Source organism: Notamacropus eugenii, chromosome 1, assembly GCF_028372415.1.
Source record: "Notamacropus eugenii isolate mMacEug1 chromosome 1, mMacEug1.pri_v2, whole genome shotgun sequence".
NCBI lineage: Eukaryota > Metazoa > Chordata > Mammalia > Diprotodontia > Macropodidae > Notamacropus > Notamacropus eugenii.
In genome coordinates, this window is record NC_092872.1 from 450944800 (window position 1) to 450969132 (window position 24333).

Sequence of the window (24333 nt, forward strand, 5' to 3'; positions counted from 1 at the left end):
AGTGAAGAAAATAGGAAGAGCTGCTGGACTAGACCATACAATACCCAGAAGAGGGCCATACTGGGTGTGACACAATTTTGACAACACTGGGATCAGTTCTCAAGATTATCTGAAAGAAGAAAAAATACCCCCTGCTTGGGGAAGATCACAGATTTTATTATAGCTGAACAAAGTCAATTAAGAGAACATTAATAACTATCTACTCACATGCCTCCTCTTCTGTCTCTATAAAATTTTTACATAGGTATTGAGGACATCCTTAGTGTAAGTATGAGAGAGGAACAAGAAAGTTTCTGCAAATTATATTTTTCAGCAATCACATCTTTACAGTTATACAATTGACTGAAAAGTGAAGAGAATAAAAGATTCCATTGATCTTATTGTTTGTTGGTTATGAAAAAAGAAAATTTTGTTGGAATCAGTAAAGCCAAGTGCTGCCTTGACAGCTCTTCTCCAACAAGGCAGTAAGGTGGCACAGTGGATAGAACACTGCACCAGAGTTAAGAAGACCTGAGTTCAGATTTGACCTCACACACTTAGTAACTGTATGATGCTGGGTAAGTCATTTAACTTCTGCCTCAGTTTCCTCATAAACTTATTAAAAATAACACCTACTGCCTAGTGTCATTGTGAGGATCCAGAACTTAGCACAGTGCCTGACACAAAGTAATCCTTTAAAAAATGCTTGTTTCTTCCCTCCTAGGCATATGTCAAAATCATACAAAGTTCTTTGAAAGATAAAACAACAGAGATAATTTTGACCCTCTATTTTAATAAAGCAAAAAGATAAACCACAGAGATATGCACTCCAAAGGTATTTGCCACTGTCATGGAGGATGTCTAATGCAGAATCCAAATGGAAGAGAGATTTCTTATAAGTAGTGATGCTCCTATGAGCTAGCGATGTTGTGCTCATTGCATCAAATTCCCAAACATTGGAGAAATGGCTATAATTACTCAAAAATGTTTGACCTAACTGTCCACATGGTTTAAAAACGGGGTTAGGGTAGATAAAAAAAATTTCTTGTCAAATTAAGACACACAGAGGGACAATTTGTGGAGATGGTATATCAGAGCGTGTGTGTGTGTGTGTGTGTGTGTGTGTGTGTGTGTGTGTGTGTGTGTGTGTGTGTGTGTGTGAGAGAGACAGAGAGAGAGAGAGAGAGAGAGAGAGAGAGAGAGAGAGAGAGAGAGAGAGAGAGAGAGAGAGAGAGACAAAGACACTGGCATATACACAAACTCATATGTGACACTGGAAATGGATAATGAATTGGGCCCAAAATTGAACAGGAAGACAATGCACCTTTGGAAAATTGTGCAGTATTTTTAATGACCTTGAGCTTCTCCCTGAAATATCAGTATTCTTCCTATGACAATGTATGGCTACAAATCATGTTCTACAAAAAATTAAAGTTGCCAGTCATCCACAAAAATGGGAGTATTGTACTGTATGTATAAAAGATATCACCAAAGAGCTGAATGTCCAGAAAAGGAGGTGGGCTGGGAATGTAAGATCAAGGGAACACTAGTGAATGGTCTTGATGTCTAATTGGTATCCACACAAGGCCCCCAAAAGGAATGCCTCTGGCATAGTCAGCAGACACCAAGTAGTGGATTTGGAGGAGGACATGGAAAAGTGTCAGATGCATCAATGAGTGCAGTCTATACCACTGAAAAGAGTATGCACATCGCTGAGTTTTTGAATCTATTAAAATATGATTAACAGCAAGAAGAGGGGCTAAATTTATGATCTTATTGAAAAGGGAAATCCGAGATGAAGAAATTTCATCTGTCAGTCCTGGTCAGCACTTTCTCTGCAGCTTCTAGTCTTTGAGAGTTGCCTAGAGCATAGAGAAGTTAAGTGACTGACCAAGGTCACATTGGCACCCAGGTCTTCTCTGCTCCAAAGCCACCTCTCTATCCACCCTGCCTTTTTTAATGATGTAGAATAAAAACATGCATTCAAGTAGAAACCTCTGTAATAATTTAAAAGGATACAATTATTTTCCAGGACATAGAAGTTTAAAGGTAGAGTGGATCGTTATAGATTATCTAGTCCCATCCCCTTATTTTATTACAGTGAAAGAAACAAGTCCAGGGAGAGCAAAGTCATTTGCCCCAAGGTCACATGCCATTTAGTGCCAAAGCTGAAAGCAGACCCCAGATCTGCCCAGTGTTCTTTCATCTCACACCAAGGCCTTCTTTAGAAAATCCCTCCAAGTTCAAGAGTATCTATACTTTGTACAGTGATTACAAAAGGGGCCCCAGTTCAGCGCACATGCACACACACACACACACACACACACACACACACACACACACACAGAGTCCAAGTCTTCTGTATCAAAAATTTGGCCTGTCCAAAACTTAATATGCTGACTAGATTAAATAAGAGTAACAGAGCTCATCTTAAACTTTGAAGGACTTTTGGGAAATTATTTCTATGAACTATAGCTCTTTCAAAAAGCTGTGGAGGGAACTTTGAATCAATAACTTCTTTTTCTCTTGAAAAATGATTAACGAGGTGATCTGTTCATTATCATCATCTTTCTGTTTTCTTCAAAGAAATAGCCATGAGAGAAGCACTAAGAACATTTTAGTTTTAAGGTGTTAGCAAGAACATCTTTGTCTTTAGTCTCACATTCCATAAAAAAAAAACCCACTAGTAATATCAAAGTATGAGTACAGATGAGGCAGATTTATCAGTAATATACAAGTAATGGAAATATTTCAGATACTGCTGTTAAGCCAAAATACCCAGATTACCATGAAAAGAAGTCAGATAACCTCTTGCTGGAGGGTGAGAGAACACTTTAGCAGGAGATGTTTGATGCAGTCATCGATATTACAGGAGGTCACAACTGTATACCTTTCATTCCACTTTTTGGGAAAAGAGACAAATGACACAAAAGCAAAATGTCAAAGGAACATTTTGAAGAAGAAACTTTTGTGTGTATGTGTGTGTATGCATAGATATATACATATATAGAGGTAAATGTATAGAAATACATACACACATTATATGTGTATATGTATAAATACTGAGAATAACAATCTGTTCTTGATGTCATTAGCATGAATATCAGCTATAATACTATAGATATACATACATTTCTCCATCAACAGGATAAATCTTTTCTGCCCACAGCAATTCATAAAAACCATCTTCTAAGGTATAGAGGAGTTTTAATCTATGTTAGTGGAAGGGGTAATACCCATAGTGAAGTCACAAATCTTTGAAGGTTATTGGTGGGGTCTACTTATCCTGACAGAAGAAAGTATGTAAAACATTTTAGAATAATCTCTACTTAAATCGCTACAATTATTTTTAATTTGAGTGTTTAAGGAGTTAACGTACAGCAAATTAAGTCACATGAAACAATTCATTTCTAGATAATGCTAGAGAAATATGGCATTACTACATTGTAACTTTTTAAATAGAAAAACAGCTGCTGCAAGCTGTGGAGAATATGTATTAAGATTATATTAGACAATTTAAAAAGTGTTGTATAGAAAATGGAATTTTCTGTTTAATAATTTAACCACAACTGAATATAACACAGCTGCTTTTGACCCATGGCCATTGCATACAAGCTAGGAAACGTATTAGCTACTGTATACATTTATATATAAACCTGTGATAGTTTAGAGGAGCAATGTTCCCCTCTTTAGAAGCCAAATGTCAGCAGTTATCTTTATTTAAGAAAATATTTTTTCCTTTTCTTTAGTAAACATCATAAAATAAAGATTCTTTTTTAAGAATCATAGGAAACCTACTGTATTACCCATTTCAAAGTGAAGAATAAACAAGCCTCTTTGGGTTACTGAGATGGAATGTGAGTCATTTGGCCATATGAGTGTGGCATAATCAAAAAGATATATGCTTATTAATTGGAGCTAGAATTGAGCCTGTTAGTAAACCACTCATGTCTCTGAGTACTTCACTAATTTAAAAGATTTATGATTTTGTTGGCATGGACATTCCCAATAATGATACTGATTATAACTCCTCCATACTTCACGCTCCTAGGTGGTCTTTCTGAGATGCCATGACTAACAAAAAAAATGCATTTCTTAGTGGCCAGTCCTCCGATGAAAAGATGACCCCAAGTACCATATCCAAAAGGCCCTCCTCCACTAAAAAAAAAAAATGAAGGCATACTCAACTTTGCTTAAGAAAATGATAAAGATCTATTTTTAATACAGTAATATGCTGGTTTCCATCTTAACCATGACAGAATTTTAAAAGCATAGGAGGTAACATGAACTAATTCACATTTGAACAGTATTCTTCTGCTTTTTTCCAAATGGGCACCTCTTCCTCATAAAATAACTGTAATGATATTTTCCATTTAGGCCACATTTCTTCTGAACTATCTTCCCAAGTCTTTGGGACCTCATGGTTTCCGTATTGCTTGTGTCATCTTTATAGGGAATTTCAAGAAATGAGCCATGATGGGCCCATTATAGAAGGTTGTAAAGTTTACTGGTCATAATGTTACCTTTTGAAAAGTAATCATTTTTTCTTCTGTTGCAGATAGCTGCAATTATAAAAAGGTGTGTCCTTTTAATGGTGGCTCTCCTTTGATCCAACCTTCAGCATCAGATTTCCACTTCAGTTGGAACCAGGTTCCTTATGCTGTTGGTAAGCAAAAATAGCTGCATCGCAGTGAGCTCTTTGGAGTATTTCTAAATGTTTTAATATCATATTTAAACTCACTTATTGGTTTAATGATTATATTACCCCCAAAAAAGGATAAGAAGGAAAATCAGGAATTCTTTCAATGGACCCTATCCTAAAGGCCTTCTCATCTTCTAGTCCTCTCTTTCATTTGGCCTTAGTTCATTCTAACTGCCATAGCATTTGAGTATCTGGAGGAGTGTCTATAGTTTAAGGAATTTTCCTCACTTGTTAATCATTCAAGCTATTTAACCTTTGTTAAGCTATAAGACCAGGAGGTTGGACTAGAGTTCCTTTCAGCCCAAAAATTCTGTGATTTAATTCAATTCAGTAACCACTTATTAAGTGTCCATTGTGTACAGAACACTATTAGACACTGGAGGAAATACAGTTAAAAGATATAGTATCTGCCTTCATAGTGTTTACAGTCTAATGGGGATGTGACAGATAATTTATAGTACAAACTCAGAAAGGTAAGAGCAGGCTGATGGGGGCTCAGGGATGGCTTCAGTGGAAGGCGCATTTGAATTGGGCTTTAAAGAGTAGATAGTAATTCAACAGGAAGAGGGAGAAGGCCATTCCAAATGTTGTTGTGGAGTTCATTTAAGAAGAAAGATAAGTTCTAGTACAGACATGGTGAGTTTGAAGTAAAGGCAGATATAAAGCCACATGCAGAGTTAAGCCCAGGCAAGAGGATGGCACCAAAGCTAAGCATCAGAGAACTGATAGCTAAATTCATGAAAATGAATACACCTCAAGGGAGGGAGGGAGAGATCATAAATAAGGGAAGAGACCAAGGACAATTAGAGGAGAGAAGCAATGGGAACAGAGGAGTGTTCGGAGGTATAGAGGGAGAACCAGAAGGAAACTTCAGGAAGGAAAAAGTGGCCAACAGTGTTAAATGCTGTAAAGTCATCTAGGAAAATGAGAAGAGAGAAAAGACTTGGAATACTTGGAAAGAGTAGAATCTCAGCGGTGAACCTCAAGGAAGTCAGATTGCAGGTCATGGTGAATGGATGGTGAAGAAAAGGAGATCATGAATGGAAATCCATTCAGGCAACTAAAGGAGGGGAAAAAATGAAGGTAGGCCAGAGGGGCCAGGAGGAATAAGAGAAGGTGTGTTGAATATTTGAACATAAGGAAGACTTATTCATGTCTGACACAGAAGGTGTTACTTAGGAAATTAACAGTCAAGGAAAAAGTGAAGACATCTTTGGAAAAGGATGGTGGTCTAAGCATAGTGTTCAACTTTAGAGATCCAAGGGAGCAATTGGTAAGTAGTCCAGAGATCTAGAAAGTAAGCCAGAAATCTAGGAAGTAACAGAGATAGGGAGCTATAGTGGCAAATATTATCTGGTGAGGCTGAGAGCAGGAGTTCCAAGGTGGATGGAGGAGAAGGGAAGGAAATGGAGGACATGTTCATATGAACAATCATATGCTTCAGACAAAGAATTAGTCCAGGACAGCATCATTTTATTTTTGTCAAGTGCTACTCACACACTCAATACAACACAGTTGTAGTATTTTAGGGGGAGTCAGTAGAGAATAAGAAATTAAAGATGCTAGAGGTAGTACTTAGGAGAACAAAGTCCCTCAAGAGTCAGGAAGGAACATGATGAAGAACACAGGTGGGAAGGCAAAAAAAATAGGATTCCTGTTCATTTTTCTCTTGAAGATATTCAGTATCTATCCTATGGGTGTTCAAGTAGGCCATCCCATATTTTTTAAATACACACACACCCCACATCCCCGTCTGTTGAAATTCCTATCTTCCTTCAAAGCCAATCTCAAGCGTATCTTCCTCCATGAAGTCCTGTCTTCTCTCCCCAGCTGAAACGCATTTTCCACTCCTTATATTTTCCTAGACCCCATTGTCTATATGTCACCTTTATTCTTCTCACAATCTTCTTTGTCTCATACTTATCAGTATATGTTAGATTATTATCTCTTTGAGAGCTAACTGTGTCCTTTATCTCTATAGCCCCATAAGAAGTATAAGGCCTGATGCAGAGTTGAAACTTTGTAAATGTTTGCTGAATTGAATATTGATTGTTCTGCATCTGATAAACATTGTTTTGTACCACCTCCTAGACAACTGTATTCCTGGTGGATAAATAATCCTTATCTATAACAGAAATCACAGTAGAAATTATATCACTCTTCATCATAGTGAAACCAATATATTTGTAACTCACACCTATGGGTACCTTGCAGTGTGTGCTTTTCCATACATCCTGGCCTTTACTACTGATTCCATCGAGATCCGCTTAGTGGTGAATGGAAACTTAGTCCATACTGCTGTTGTGCCTCAACTTCAGCTCGTGGCTTCAAGGGTAAGTAGAACTGAGGCCCCTGTCTAAAAGATGTTAATGCATTGTACTTGTGACATTCCATACATGAATTACTGGACAAAAGGAGAGGAACCAAGTCACTTAGAATAAAATGTTTATTGTTATATCCTTATGGTCAAGCTGCAATGTATATTAAAAGCAGAATTTAAAATCAATACATATATTAACATTTAAGAAATGAGGGAAAAGTTCTAATAATAAAGTTTGTTGGTTAGGTCTTAAAAGAACAAGAGTCCCTGGGTGACCCCTGTGCCTACAAGGGGCAGAGCACTATATTAGATGTTCCAAGGGATACAAAAGAAATAGAAGAGACAGTCCCTATAATCCAGTTATATATTGCCACTGAGATGATTGATCAAAACAAGCGATGGGGTTCAGACCAGGTTCTCCTTATGGGATAGCTGCATTTGGGGATTTTTCATGGACCTTGGTCTTTCAGTCTGACACTTTTAGAAACTTGATGTTATGACTCAGGAATAATGAGATTTTTGGGAATCTGTTTATTCTGACCAAACACTACTAGTTTGTAAACCATAATGCCAACTTACTGGCCAATAGTGGGAGCTATATGCCAGACTCAAGAAGGGGTATCAATCACTTTCTCAGAATCTGCCCTATCTGTAATTTGATTTCCTATATGGACCTAACACAAGTATAGCATTAGAGTCAAAGGAATTAGGAGTTTTTGGAACTATTTCCATTGAGTTTAAAGAATTGCCCTTCCCCCAGCTAAATAAGCAGCACTGCCAATGAAGAACCAGAGCACTTTCCTTCCTGAAGAATAGGGAAAATACTTTCAAATTCCTTTCTATACAACTCTCCTTTTTCAGTATTCTTTATTAGTCATTCCAAGTTTCTGTTCCTACAACAATTTGTACAGTTCTGCTTTACATTGAAATTGACCAAATTTTAAATAGGCATCCCTGATAAAATTTGTAGATTATCCCTAATTTTATAAGCCATATTTACAAGCTGTCTCTTAGGGTAGGTTTTTTCCTATGACAGTTTCCACATATGGTTGATACCATCTCTTTATATGATATTTGTTACTCCAATCATGATGACTCTTCCTAACCTTGTTTCTAGATTCTAGACTCCCTTTGTGGAGCCTTCAGCCCTCAATATGGTGGCCATAGCACATGCAGAAACCTAGGGGATAGAGGTAATTATATGATGGTGTCAACTCTAATGAGATACAGTCTAAGAAAACTATTATCATGGGCTGTGGAGACAGTCAAGAAAATATCTTGAAGAAGATGGGATCTGAGTTTCCAGGGCTTAAACATACCTGGATAACCACAGCCCCAACCCCAATAATGACAGCTAGCATTTATACAGCACTTTAGGGTTTGCAGAGCTCTGTGCATGTTATTGTATTTCATCCTCACCACAAAATTATTACCTACATTTTATAGATGAGAAAACTGAGATTGGGAAATGTTAAGTGACTTATACAAGTACTAAGTGTCTGAGGCAGAATTTGAATTTGGGTCTTCTTGACTCCAAACTCTGTAATTCATCCACTGTGCCATGTAGCTATCCCACATAGATTGGTAGGGAAGAGGCTGGATAACATTCTGGGTTGAAAAAAAACCCAACCTGAACTAAGGCCTGAAAAAGGGAACAAAAAGCTTATTGAATCCTTCTCTGTAAGGCCTTCTTCCTCTAAAAAGCCTTCTTTGAACTTCTCCACCCCCAGGGGAAACTACTCTTTACCACCTCAGATTTTCCATTGAGCCCGGATCTTTCCTTTGCATCTGTCGCATTCTACCAAGTATCCCATTTGTGTACAAAGCTAGGAGGTTGTCAGCTCCTTGAGCACAGGCAGGGACCACTCATTCATCGCCTTTTTATCCCTGGTGCTCAGCATACAACCTTGCACATAGTAGGTACTTAAGAAATGTGGGTTGAATTGAATTGACCATAGTAAGGGAACAAGCCTGGCTGGAACAGAGAGGGTGATGGGAGTGTCAGGAAAGATGAGGGGAGGAATAAAGGAGGGCCTCCCTGGAATGCTAGGCAGCTCCATAAACCCTGTGCTCTTTCTTTCCAGTCAGACATATACTTCAAAGCTGCAGCAGCAGTGAATGGCGCGTCCAGCAGCAGTTCTAAGAATGCCAGTGCCCACAATTCTCCTCAGACACCTACAGGCCGGGAGGCTCCAGTGTTTCCTTCTTCCCTGGGGGAAGGTGAAGTCCTGTTTTTCCAATTATGCTAACTTGTAACTATTTTACGAAAATGGATAGCCTTTAAAAAATATGATGCTTTCCTCACTGCCATAAGCTCCTCAGGACAAGTCACTACAGATTAGATATGGAAGAAACCACAGCTCTAAGAATTCTGAACTTAAAGGAGAAAGAGTTTTGGATTTGAAGTCAAAAGATCTGGTTTCAGATCTCTGCTCTGCCACACTATTTGTCTGACCCTGGACAAACCATTTCCCTGGTCCAGGCCTGTTTCTGTAAAATAAAGGATTTGAACAAAGTGTTCTCTATAAGCACTTTTAGCTCTAATATCTTATTGGCCCTATTTTTAGTGGGGAAGAGATTTTACTAGTATAGGATGAAGAAATTCTCTCAACTAATATAGGTCAGTGACTGTTCTGCCTCTTATGGCTTTTTCCCCTTCTTGTGGTCTTAAAGAATTGTCTAGAGCACTGAGGTTAAATGACTTGCCCAAGGTCACACGGTCACCTCCTTGCGGGCAGGGACTGTCTTTTGCCTCTTTTTGTATCCTCAGAGCTTAGCACTGTGCCCAGCACATAGTATATGCTATTGATCTGAAAGTATGATTAAAAGAGGTAAACAGGCTAGGTGGTATATAAATTCATAGTTTATTCCCTTAAAGCTAGCTAACTCATGTATAGGTGGAGCCAGAACTTAAATTCTGACTGACTGGTAAAAGAATGACAAGCCTTATATACATTTTAGATCAATCCCAACTCAGGATGTCTGTGTCCTTCAGATTTATTATCTCCATATGTATTTAACTGTAGCATAAGAAAGGAATTTTCTTAATTGAATAGATTATAAATATAATAAGACAATTGACAACATGTCAATTGAAATTACAATCTCTGGATATCTATGTTTCCCCTATATAGCATATATCCATAGGATACCAAGATAAGAAAAGTCCCACTACTCAAGACAGTTCCAGGTATCCTGTTCTTTAGTGGTTCCAGACAAGAAGAATGCTCCTGGTCAGTCTCATCTGATCCTTAGTTACTGACACAGGAAAGGGCATTTTCAGAGCAAAGCAAAGCACGTCTGGTTGGTTAGTTCAGGCTTTGACCTTTATTGGGGTTCAAATGATCTTAAATGATTATCAGTGTTTAATAAATGTTTACTAACTGACAGTGCTTGTGACAAGACTTGAACCCAGATCTTCCTGACCCCAAGGCAGGCCATCTATTCACCATGCCCATTCTACCTTTCCCTGTTGTCCTATAATACTAAAATGTAGTAAGTATCTGAGAAAGATGTTTCCCCTCCCACTCCCCACTCCAGTCTACTAGGGATGAATCACTGCATATAAGGAAACTATATTTCCCTATCATTCATTGAATCCTTCCAGGATTAGGAAATGTTGAGTGATATTCAACAATAACTAAGTAGCAGAACTTTCAGTAAGGCGTCATGGGACTCCTGGCAGTTCACCCTGTCATTTCTCTGTACTACTAGTATCCACAAAATTTTTATTCATATAAAATCAGGTTACAGCAAATACCAGCAGGAGAATTTGAAGGGAAAAGATAAATAAATGTCACAGATAAGTTGAAATGAGAGTAGAGAGCAGAGAAATATATCTGGAACAGAGAGGGATTGCAATCCTCATGGCAGTATGTGTTTATGTGTATAGTGGGGAAGGGGAAATCATGAGTGGTAATATAGATTGATTATATCGACTTTGGGTCTTTTAAAACAACAGCAAAAACCCCATTAACTGACATAGTTTCAAGCTCCTCTAGCACCTGCATTCCTGAGCGGTTTACAGTAGATGGGATACATACATTGCCCAGTTTGTCACACGCTATGGATGACCCTCCTACACAGTGATAGAATAGAGGCTTTCAAGTATATGGGATTGAGCAAATTTGAAAAGAATTTAAAAATTGAAAAGTAACCTAAGATGCTAATTGTGGTCATTTTCCTTCTTGCTTTTAGAGACAAATAATTATTAAATGAACTGAGTGTGTTAGTTTTTGCCAACCATGTTGATTTCACAGCCATGAAAGTCAAACCAAAACAGTTCTCTAGATAGGACAAATGAGTCATTTCTCCAGGTGTTCTCTGTCACATCTAACTTATTTGGTGCTACTCCTGACAACTCTGCTGTCTACCTAATTTTTTTAAGTCTTTAATACCTAATACCAAATTATGCTAGTTATCAGTAACCAATGTACTAAGGGAGGAAAAGCATAGACCCCTCAGAGGAGACAGGACCAGAAAGTGCCACTCATCCTATTTTGCTATCCCATGTTTTTAACTGCTTATATACTATAGTGAGGAAATATCATTGGATCTAAAGGCAAAATATAAATTACCAGCCTTGTTCTTAACTACCTCTGTGACCAAGAGCAAGTCCCTTAACCCTATTGGGCTTAGATTTCTATGTCCTATCCTTATGTTTGAGTGTAAGATCATTAAGAATGGGGATCATATCATATCTAAACAAAAGCTTTCTTACTGTGTTGTTGAATCTAGTCAAGGACAACATTTAGATTTGAGTAAGGAAATATTCTCTTCCACTGGCCTCCTGGAAAAAGTATTTCTGTTAACACCTAACTCCTTTCTCTTATGGTCAGGAACCACAGAATAAGGCCATGTTGGTCTCAAGTTCAGGTTTAGTTATATGAAATGGAAGTTCTTGGTAAGGTGAGTGTTGGCTGCTTGGCAGAGGTAACAGTATTAATGATATGTATGTATGTATGTGTGTGTGTATGTATATGTATATATGTATGTGTGTTTATGGATATATTTATATATACACACTCACACATACACACATTCTCCCCACCATGTCCAATGGTCTTAACTGCCTACAAATTAATTATCCAGGGACTGAGTTAAAGTTATCTCATGGAACTTTATCATTATGTACTACAGGTATCTGTAAGTGTGGTGGTTATATATCAAAAACACCTTCAATTGTGTAAAAAAGTAAAAACCTCAGAATTGTTATCAAATTCATATTTGACCTATTCCTGTAAGGACTGCAGAATGTTTTGCTCATAATACCTCTTCTAAGACAATGTGAATACTATCTCCATTCTACAGGTAAAAAATTGGAAGTTCAGAACTTAAAGTAATCTGACTATGGTCTCACAGTTAGCAAAAATTAGAGAATCACACGTTAGACTGAAAGGGACCTCCCAGTTCATTTCATCCAACCCCCTCATTTTCTCATTTAAGATGAAGAAATTCAAGCCAAGAAGTTGAATGGCTTGCTCAAAATCATATACGAAATGGAAGGCCAGGAATTTGAACCCCGAACTCTTTCCATTCTGCTATGTTGTAACTCTTCCAAATATATCATCATATTTTGATCCCTGTAGGGCCATAGTCCCTGACAAAATGTGTGCCTTTGGTCCTAGAGGGTACAGGTGGTTTAGTAATATAGGTCGTTTTCATTTTGGAAGAACAGTATTATATGTCTCTGAACACCGAAGTCTCAAAACGTAAGTTCAGGGTTTGGGAGCTAAAACTAAAGATTTTTGTTGAGTATGTCTGCCAGGTGGGCCCTGAACTTTAGCTTTGGCTTAAGATAGTCTTAATAAGGAGAAATGTACAGTTTCATTCTTATCTTCAAAATACCAGCTATATAAGAAAAGAATTGGATAGACATAGCTAAAAATAAATTCATGTGGAAAAGACCAGAAACTCAGTACAAGTTGATAGTATGGTATGTCTAGCTATTCTTAGAACTCTAATAATAGAACTTAATAGAACTCTAAAGTCATAGATCATATCACATCCTCTTTGAATTAGAAGGAACCTTAGAAGTAGTACATCTAGTCTCACTCCTATCTGAGGCACCTTCTGTTATCCCTAAGAAGTGACCATCTAAAGTTCTTTGTTCTGGGCACAGGTATAACACACCCCAAGGAACCCACTTTTGACCAGTTTCATGTCAGAGAATAGGAAAAAGTACCTGGGAGTTTGGAATTTTTCAATAAGAGTATTTCCCAGCTATTCTGTACATTAGGGCAATGTTAACGACTCCTGGTAATAGGAAATAATCCCTAAAAAGGCAGCTATAAACCTAACACAGGAAACAGTCTGCCACTACTCAGGGACTTCAACCTATACTCTTGGCCCCTAGAGAAGGCAGAACTTATACCAATGAATTGAAGTTATAGAGAAGCAAATTTTGACTTAGCCGAAGTAGCAACTTCCCATTGGTCATTTCTGTGCCAAAGATCCTTCTTCTTGTCTGGAAAAAAAAAGAAGAAAAACAAGAAATTAGCACTTTCATTTCTTCTTTAATCCTCTTTTCCTTGATGTAGATTTTTTTTTTAACTTTTAACATTTATTTTCACAAAATTTTGGGTTACAAATTTTCTCCCCTTTTATCGCCCCCCCAAACCCAAGCACTCTAATTGCCCCTGTGACCAATCTGCTCTCTCTTCTATCCTCCCTCTCTGCCCTTGTCTCCGTCTTCTCTTTTGTCCTGTAGGGCCAGATGGCTTTCTTTACCCCTTAACCTGTATTTCTTATTTCCTAGTGGTAAGAACATTACAGTTGATCCAAACACTTCGAGTTCCAACTTCTTTAGCTCCCTCCCTCTCCACCCCTTCCCTTTGGAGGACAAGCAATTCAATATAGGCCAAATCTGTGTAGTTTTGCAAATGATTTCCATACTAGTTGTGTTGTATAGGACTAACTATATTTCCCTCCATCCTATCCTGTCCCCCATTACTTCTATTCTCTTATGATCCTTTCCCTCCCCATGAGTGTCGACCTCGGATTGCATCCTCCTCCCCATGCCCTCCCCTCTATCCTCCCCCCCACCCTGCTTGTGCCCTTGTCCCCCACTCTCCTGTATTGTGAGATAGGTTTTCCTATCAAAATGAGTGTGCATTTTATTCTTTCCTTTAGTGGAATGTGATGAGAGTAGACCTCATGTTTTTCTCTTGTCTCCCCTCTTTATCCCTCCACTAATAAGTCTTTTGCTTGCCTCTTTTATGAGAGCTAATTTGCCCATTCAATTTCTCCCTTTCTCCTTCCAATATTTCTTTCTCACTGCTTGATTTCATTTTTTTTTAAGATATGATCCCATCCTTTTGAATTCACTCTGTGCACTCTGTCTCTATGTATGTGTGCGTGTGTGCATGTGTGTGTGTGTACTCCCACCCAGTACCCAGATACTGAAATGTTTCAAGAGTTACAAATATTGTCTTTCCATGTAGGAATGTAAACAGTTCAACTTTAGTAAGTCCCTTATGACTTCTCTTTGCTGTTCACCTTTTCATGGTTCTCTTCATTCTTGTGTTTGAAAGTCAAATTTTCTTTTCAGCTCTGGTCTTTTCATCAAGAAAATTTGAAAATCCTCTATTTCGTTGAAAGACCATTTTTTCTCCTGAAGTATTATACTCAGTTTTGCTGGGTAGGTGATTCTTGGTTTTAGTCCTAGTTCCTTTGACTTCTGGAATATCCTATTCCATTCCCTTCGATTCCTTAATGTAGAGGGTGCTAGATCTTGTGTTATCCTGATTGTATTTCCACAATACTTGAATTGTTTCTTTCTAGCTGCTTGCAATATTTTCTCTTTTACCTGGGAATTCTGGAATTTGGCCACAATGTTCCTAGGAGTTTCTCTTTTTGGATCTCTTTCATGCGGTGTTCTGTGGATTCCTTGAATATTTATTTTGCCCTCTGGTTCTAGAATCTCAGGGCAGTTTTCCTTGATAATTTCATGGAAGATGATGTCTAGGCTCTTCTTTTGATCATGGTTTTCAGGTAGTCCCAGAATTTTTACATTGTCTCTCCTGAATCTATTTTCCAGGTCAGTTGTTTTTCCAATAAGATATTTCACATTATCTTCCATTTTTCCAATCTTCTCGCTATGTTCTGTGATATCTGTCTTTCTCATAAAGTCCTTAGCGTCCATCTGTGCCATTCTAGTTTTGAAAGAACTATTTTCTTCAGTGAGCTTTTGAATCTCCTTTTCCATTTGGCTGATTCTGCTTTTGAAAGCATTCTTCTCCTCATTGGCTTTTTGAACCTCTTTTGCCAATTGAGTTAGGCTAGTTTTCAAGGTGTTAATTTCTTCAACATTTTTTTGGTTCTCCTTTAGCAGGGAGCTGATCTGCTTTTCATGCTTCTCTTTCATCCCTCTCATTTCTCTTCCCAGTTTTTCCTCCACCTCTCTAACTTGATTTTCAAAATTCTTTTTGAGCTCTTCCATGGCCTGAGCCCATTGGGTGGGCTGGGACACAGAATCCTTGATTTCTGTGTCTTTGCCTGATGGTAAGCATTGTTCTTCCTCATCAGAAAGGAAGGGAGGAGATGTCTGTTCTCCAAGAAAGTAGCCTTCAATAGTTTTATTTCTTTTCCCTTTTCTGGGCATTCTCCCCAGCCAGTGACTTGACCTCTGAATATTCTCCTCATACCCACCTCGCCTCCTGATCCTCCCCTGATGTAGATTTTTAAAAGACCTTTTTTCTTGTCCTTTCCTTCCCAGCCTTAAGACATTCAAAGCTTGTGTTTTCCTACTAATTTTTGGCTGGGACCATACTGCACATGTATATTTATCCTGTTTTCCTGACTTGAATCCCTCTTTCTGTACTTGACTTTTTGAAATTTAAGATGGTTGATAAGTTCTCCATGTGTCTGGGCCAGACCTAGGTGGCATAGTAGATAGAGGGCCATGCCTAGAGTCAGGAATAGTCATCTAGCTATGTGACCCTAGACAGGTCACTTAATCCTGTTTGCCTCAGTTTCCTCATTTGCAAAATGAGCTGAAATAAGAATAGGAAATGGCAAAACACTACCATAACTTTTCTATGACTCCAAATGTGGTCCCAAAAAGACAGACATGACTAATCAGCTTAACAACAACTCCTAAAATCTAGGTTGCATGTCAGACTATGCTTGGCTTTCCTCTGTTTTTCCAGAAAATTAATTTCTCTGGCTGGTTCCTCTGCTTCTTAAGAAATGAAATTACAGTTAAGACAAATCAAGAAATTACTGGCTCTTCTGCCTTAGACAAAAAAAAGAGCACCAGTTGATTTCCAAATAATTAAAGTCTTTCATCACTACTAGAAGATGCCTCTGTCCTAGGTTTGTGAGCTGTTTTCTCATTTATTCCTTCTCTCTATCCGTGAAACCTGTTAGCATAGTCTGATAGCACAAGGGCTTCTTTCTCCTTCCATTTCTCTTCATATAAATGATCTTCACCATTGGCATTTCTGGATTTTCTCCCAGGAGTACATCTTCTTAATATACAATTCTCCTCGTCCTACCAATCATGCCTTTCACCCATCATATTCCTTGTACAAGCTCCAAATTTGATCTCGGTCTCATCTCATGATATTTCCGTGATACCTGTGAAGGAAAATGTGCTCCCTTGTTTTAGGACCTCTAGGCCATCTTGCTTGTTGGCCATATTTTGTGCATGTGTATGCAAACGTTGGAGGCCACGGCTTTCACTGAAAGCATCTTTCTTGATTACTCATGTTTTTATCGTGATTCTTCTTTCACACTATAGCTGCTCCTTATGGTGTCTGACTTGTTGCCTGCCCTAAACAATTTTCTCCTCCTCCTTTCTTTTAATTCTAAAGCATTTTAAAAATTACTTGCTCCAAGGCAAATTCTTTCCAGTTTCATCTTTAGCCAGGAGTCTCTCATTCTTATATTTTAAACCTTGGTCCGGAAAAAAAATTCCACTCTCAGATATCAACATCTTAATCAATTCTTCACTTCCCAAATTCATCTCAACTCCTCCATAAAATCTTTGCACAATGATGTCTCTTTTCTGTGAATTTCTACTGAAGTTTTATAGTTTAGGTTAAGAATCCCTGGCCTAGAGGATCTCTGAGGGTGTTCAGACTGGGGGAAAGAAGGGAGGGATATACTAGCTCTCTTCAAATATTTGAAGGGTTGTTGGGTGGGAGGTTGATTGGATTTGTTCTTCTTGGCCAGGATGATCAGGAAACTCAAAATCAGGTCAAGTGAATGTCAGTTGAAAGTACTAGAGATGTTTATCCTAAAGAAGAGAGAACTTTGGGGAAACATGGTAGTTGTCCTCAAATATTTAAAAGTGTCTAAGCAGAATTAGATTTGTTTTACAACTAACTGTGCATAAGGGAGAGCATATTTCAATGCAATATGGAAAACTTCCTGATAAGCAGAGGTGTTTACATATTTGACAAGCTACGTTGAGTTCCCCATCCCCTTAAACAAAAGGAATTGACCACTTCTGAGGGATTCCTGTACAGGGAGAGGTAACTTCCAGTGTTAACATTCTATGAATCTATGTATCCTTCAGAACAGGGACTTAGTCTTCTGATGGAGCTGTGTGTCACCCCATATCACTTGTCACAGGGTAGGCTTATTGAAGAATTCATTAAACCTACTTCCTTTGTTCACTAGTCAGGTTTCCTATTTAAGAGTAAGCTATTTCTACATTCCCTTCTGCAGAATGGTTTGTAGCCCAGTGTAAGCCACTTTGTCACTGGCCAGCTCTGTGAGACAGGAAAAGAGTTTCAGGCTTTTAGCTGCAGCAAAGTACTAAAGCGAGTAGGAATGAAGATATCCCTAGGACTGGAGAATCAGCAGTCACCAGAAGCACAGTGTTTTACAAGGGATCCTACCCTACCAAAATAAGACTTCTAGGCAATTATTTTGAAAGGAAGCAAAAAAGGAAAAAAATAAGGAAGAGAGACTAAAGCACTCTCATCAAGTTTCATGTTTTATTTCCCCTTAAAGACTGCCATTGATATCTAAGTGCATCTTCATAAAACTGTGAGGTAGAGAATTTCCTAGTACCCCACATCCATAAAATTGACAAAATAATAATTTTTTTTATTCAATATTGACAAGACTCTGGGGAAAACGAGGATACTTAAATTTCTGTTAAACCCTCTGTTTATTGTTAATCTTTTCAAAGAGTAATCAATACTTAATAAGAATTACACTATTAACCATACTCTTTGACCTCGTGATGTAATATTTTTAAATATAACCAAAGGATATAATTTAGTGAAATTTTAAAAGACCCTACTACATAAATAATTTTCACTGCTTTATTACTGATCAAACAAGCATTTAGTGCCTACTCTATGCTGTGCTCTGGCGATAGAAGGACAAAGATGAAGCATCCCATGCCCTTAAGGGACTTATATTTGAATCAAAGGGGCCAGACACACATATAGAGATAAGTAAAAAGTACAAAGAAGTTTCCCAGTATGGGAAGGCACTGGCAGCTGGGAGAACCAAGACAGGCCACATACTGATTGTGGCACTCAAGCTAAATTGAAGAAAATTAGGGATTCCCAGAGGCAGAAGTGAAGAGGGAGATCATGCCAGCCTTGGGAGGCGAGAAATGCAAAGACACAGGGCCTGGAGATAGAGTGTCATTTGTGAAGAAAGAAGGTCAATGTGGCCAGACTATAGAGTTCTCAGAAGGGAGTAATGGTAGGATGAGTTCAGATTTTAAAGATGTTTAAATGCCAGAGGACTTTACATTGGATCCTGGGGATAGTAAGGAATTTATTGAGCAGGATGTTGATATGATCATGTCTATACTTTTGGAAAATTACCTTGGCAGCTGAGGATAGGAAAGATTGGAGTGGGGAGAGATGACTCGAGGCAAGAAGATCAGTTAAAAGAAAGATGATAAGAACCTGAATCCAGATTGGAGAATAGAGGGCTTATACAAAAAAATAGAAGTGACTAGATTTGACAAATGATGGGCTTTGTGAGGTAAGTGAGAGTGAAGAATCAAGTGTAACATATGGGTTACCATGCTGGATAAATGGAATGATAGTGGTCCCCTGGACAGATATAGGAAATTAAAAAGATGAGTTTAGAAAGAAAGAGAATGAGTTCTGTTTGGACATATTTTGGTTTGAGATGGCTACAGCACATGCAGTTTGAAATGTTGAAAAGGCAATTGGTGATGTAGGATTGGATCTTGGAAAGAGAGCAGGGGTAGACCTAGAGATCTGAGAGTCATCTGCATAGAACCCATAGAACGTGATGAGGTCACCAAGGAATAAGAGTATAGAGACAAAAGACAAGATAGCCCAGGACAATCTTGTGGTACATCCATCATTAGGGTTTGTGACATAGATGAAGATCTAGCAAAAGAAATTTAAAAGGAACAGTGAGAAAAGTAGGAAGAAAACAGAAAAATTCATTAAAACCCATAAAAGCTCAAAGAAATAATGTTCATAATGAAGTGGTCAATGGTATCAAATATTACAGAGTCTAAGAAGGATAAAGATTAAGATAACATTAGATTTATCAACTAAGACATGACTGATAACTGAAGAGAGCAGTTTCAGTTGAGTGATAAAGTCAGAAGCCAGATCCTAGAGGGCTTAGAAGAGAATAAAGGAAAGTAAATGAAGAAGATGAATGTAGATAGCTTTTTCAAGGAGTGTAAATCAGAAAGGCGTGATCCAGTACAATAGCTAACATGTCTGATTGGATCTAATGGGAATTTTTTTTAAGGATGGGGATCTTTATAGGCATTTTTATGGGCAGGAGGGAAGGAAGTAGTATATAAGGAGAGACTGAAGATTAAGGAAAAGGGTGATGATAGATAGGACAATCTACTGGAGAAGACAGGAGAGGCCAACAGCATATGTTGATGGGTTGACCTTGGTGAGGACCATTTTTTCATTAGGGCGTGGAGAAAAGAACATAATGAAGAATATCAACAGGTTGTGAGGGGAGGAAGAAGGAAGAAAAGGGTGCTCATACTAAGCCTCTGTTTTCTAAGTAAAGAAAGAAGCAAGATCATCATCTGAGAAGGTGCTGTGGGCAGTTTGGAGAAATCATTGTAGGAGTTAAAAAGGTCATTTGATGCCATATTTGTTTGTTTTTTTCTGATAGCTTAACCATGTTGCCTCTTCATGATAGGACTAGATACCATTTCCCAGAACGCTTCCTTCTCATGATTTGTTTCACATTATTGACAGCAAAATGCAACTATGGGGTCTAGAAAGAGTTGTTAGTTTAAAAAAAGATACCATATTTGAAACCAGTGTCATCAGATTGAAGGAGCACTAAATTCAGTCAGAGATCACTTAATCCAACCCTCTCATTTTATAGATGAGGAAACTGCTCCAGAAAAATTCAGTGTTTTGCCCAAGGTAACATAGTTAGGATTTGAACTCATCCCTTGACTCCAAATCCAGTGCTCTTTCAACTCTCCCACACCTAGCCCCCTTTCAGTCACAGCCCTGGAGCTTACTCAGCAACCATTTACTTTACCCAGTTCATATTTTGCAGCTATTATGTTTCCTTTCTGTAGAATATGTGGGCAGATGTACCACCGAGGCAGCTCCAGTCTGAAACATCCACAGTACTACCTCGAGCATTTTAGGAATCCAAGAACTTTAAGGTCATTTTGCCCCAATTCATAATAATGTGAAACGTCCACCAGTAGCAAAAGCAACAAGATCCATTCATTCAAGAAGGAATGGCTGCCTCTCCTTCACTCTGACTGGATAATATGAAATACAAAGGTCTCCTTAGTAGACTGTAGGAATCAATACTCTCCCAGGTTGACCCCCCTAACAATAGACCATTGGCAAAGCCTTAGGAAGAACGAATGATCCTTCAGTCAATATGCTAGAATTTGGAGTGGTCTCAGGTCTGGTACATCACCCAGTATGTTCATATATATAGATTCTTTACCCAGACAAAAGAATAAGTTAGGAAGACCTAAGAGTCTAATAATTAATGCCTAGTCCATAGGACTGCAGTGTTATTAGCCCATAGGTTTTAGAGCTGGAAGAGATATTAGAAATCACCTAGTCCCACTTCCTCACTTTACAAATAAGCCAGAGAACATTCATATAGTAAGTAACAGACCTCAGATTCTAAAGCATACCCTACCGAATTTCTAAAACTAGTGCCCCTGCTGGTGGGTGGATGAGTTCACTAACATGTAATAAGACCAGCCATATACATCTGTTCATGTAGGAGACCTTGCACTTCCACAGATTGCCTGATCACAAGATTTTAAAACACAAGCCAAGTTTATGTCTCTCTCTCTCTGTTTGCCACCTTGGAGGTCAAAGTGTGCATCTCTCCACAACATCCTACCAGCAATACAAATAGCAAACTGATGGACAGAATCAGACCTTAGATCAGTCTCTTTAACATTACATTTCCCATAATAGGATAACTGGCTCTCTAGTGTCAAACTTTTTTTTCATATAACAGTACAAACATCTAATCAAGTTATACTTTTTTGGGGTGGAAGAGGGGAGAAACTATAACTTCAAACCACTTCCCTACACACACATACACACACACACACATACACATGTACACACATACACACACATACACATACACAAACACACACACACACGTGCGCATGTGCACACACGCACACACTCCCTACAGTCAAAAAGCATTTATCAAGTCCCATCTATGGGGCTTAATAAATAAAATAAAAGGAGAAAAGGGGACATAAAAGAGATGAAAGTAATAATGATGAGATTTGGCAATGGACTGGGCTGAGTGAGAGGAGGCTGGAATGATACCAAGGTTCAAACTTTGATGACTCTTAAGATGGCAATTGCCCTTACCAGAAATGGGAAAATTCAGAAGAGTAGGACAGTTTGGAGGTAAAAATGGTAAGTTCTGTTTTGGACCCTTTGAGATTGAAACTCTTATGATACATCCAGTTAAAAATGCCCTTCACACAGTTGGTAAAGCAGAACTGGACCTCTGGAAGGAAAATGGGGCTGGATATACATATCTGGAATCATCCACAGAGGTATAATAATGGAATCCATGGGAGCTGATGAGATCACCAAGCAACAGGCAGAAAGAAAAGAAAAGGAGACCCCAGGACAGAGGTTTAGGAGACACTCACCATTAATGGACATGATGTGAATGAAGAACCAGGAAAAGAGAGTCAGAAGGAGGAGAATCAAAAGAGAATGAAGTCATGAAAACCCAGAGAGGAGAGACTGTCCAGCAGAAGGTGATCAACAGTGTCAGATGATGCAAAGTTCAAAAAGAATGCAGACTGATAAAAAGTCATTAGACTGGCATTTAAGAATAATTGATAACTTTGGAAAGAATATTTGCAATTGGATGATGATGCAATCTAGATTGCAGAAGATTGAGAGGACAGTAAGAGGTGAGGAAGTAGAGAGACCAATTATGGACAGCTTTTTCAAGGAATTTAGCTGAGGAGAGAAGGAGAGATGGAAGATGACAGCTGGAAGGCATGGGAGGAACCAGGAAGGATTTTTTTTAAGGATAGGAGAGAAAGTAAAGAATCAATAAATAGGGAAGAATTAATAATTAGGAAGATAGTGGGGAAGACATTGGAGTCAGTCTATTAGAGAAGACAGGAGATGATATCAATATGTATGTAAAGGAATTGGCTTTGGCAAATAGGGGGGTCATTTTATTACCACAAACCATCTTTTTGTGCAGTTTACCATTAGCTATGAGTTGGATGGTATATTATCAAAATTACATACAGCCCACTATAGATATTGTGAGCAAGTCGGTGGCAACCCATCAATCACCCAGAGAGCCTTTCAGATAGGTGACTATGTCTGGTTGTCCATGAAAGAGCACTGGTCTCTCTTTGATTACAAGTAGAATGGTCTTTTGACTGGAACTCATGACTTTGGAGCATGTGTACCTCATACTTCATAAGTCCCACAGAAACCATAATCCCTCTGATAGAGTCAGTAAGAACATGTGGCTAAGCAGATTCCTAATAGAAGCTTAAACATGCCTAACAGTATACTTAAGTGTACTGTTCAGTCAACTTCAAGGTTTGTAGACCAAAAGAATGGGCTTGGGAACATGCCCAGAATCCCAGTGCTTCACTAGTAGAACCCACACAGCCTCACTCCTGTGACCCCTAGGGGTAAGGGACAGGTACACACCCTGTGACCATAGCAGCATAGAAACTTGCATGTTAGTGTTAGAAGGGGGAGCAGGCTTAGTTAAAAGCAGTTATTGAGGAGGAAATCCCAGGACAAGCTAGTCGTCTTATGGCCTGGGAGGGTGAATTCTATTGATCCTAGTTGACTCCCTTTCATTGACAAAGTTTGACCTTCTTTGTTGACTTCAGTTCTTGATTATCCTCTTGATACCTTCTCATTAAGTGGTCTGAAGCAACCAAATTTGGGGATCTTAGTTTTCCCTAAACAGTTACAGGCAGTAGCAAGATCATATTGTTGACCTAGGCTATCCTCTTGGCATGCTAACAATTGGAAGCAATATGGCAAAATGAAAAGAGCACTGGCTTCTGGAGTCAGAGTCCTGGCTTCAAATTACCTCCCCTCTCTTCTCTCCCCCACTCCCCCATCCCCAGATGCCAATACTTAATAACTGTGTGACCTTTGGGCAAGACACTTAACCTCTCTGGACCTCTGTTTCCTTATATATAAAATATGGGAGTGGGATTAGAGGGTTTCTAAGGTTCCTTCCATCTCTAGATGATGGTGCTATACTCTGCTGTCACTCTTCTTTGGAACCTGATTCACTAGTCACAGTTTTTCTGTTCTTACCATTCTTTCAGATACTCTAAAGGAAAAAGCCACAGTAGCCCACTAAGAAGGAAATTATTCTCTAAAGAGCTGTGATAAGAGACAAGATTCCTATTACTTTCTGGGGTAATCTTTCTAGGCTTTATGGATTTCCCTACACATCTAATGAAAATACCACTAAAAGAAACTGAGATACTATGAACAGCTCTCATTTTTTATTATCATGCCACTCAGGACTCAGAAGATAATTATAATATTTTTAATGATATTCTTTCTTTTAAATATTTAGCCCATGCAGTGTGTATTTACCTAAAATGTTGTTTATTTAAAATATATACTTATGTAAATCTCTGTTTGTTTTTCCTAATTATGTTTTAGGTGATGTTCCATGTAAAAATCTATATAAGATTCCTCTCAGAAACCTTGTTGGCAGAAGCATTGAGCGACCTCTCAAGTCACCCTTAGTACCCAAGGTCATCACGACCCCAACATCGGTGGGAATTGGCATAGCAGCCATTCCTGTCACTCACTCCTTATCCCTGTCTCGGATGGAAATTAAAGAAATAGCAAGTAGGACACGAAGAGAACTACTGGGT

General features: G+C 38.5%; 1 protein-coding gene across 5 annotated transcripts in view; it reads left to right on the forward strand.

Annotated features, from left to right (window-relative positions):
- Positions 1-24333, forward strand: part of GARNL3 (GTPase activating Rap/RanGAP domain like 3) — a 227061-nt gene that overhangs the window by 188329 nt on the left and 14399 nt on the right. For all 5 annotated transcript variants that reach the window (XR_011972116.1, XM_072631960.1, XM_072631959.1 and 2 more), the window contains 4 exons: positions 4538-4645; positions 6896-7014; positions 9086-9221; positions 24116-24331. Coding sequence is in view for 4 of the 5 variants with exons in the window: in XM_072631960.1 (XP_072488061.1) it covers positions 4538-4645; positions 6896-7014; positions 9086-9221; positions 24116-24331 (579 nt within the window). In the remaining variant the exon portion in view is untranslated. The remainder of the gene's footprint in view (positions 1-4537; positions 4646-6895; positions 7015-9085; positions 9222-24115; positions 24332-24333) is intronic.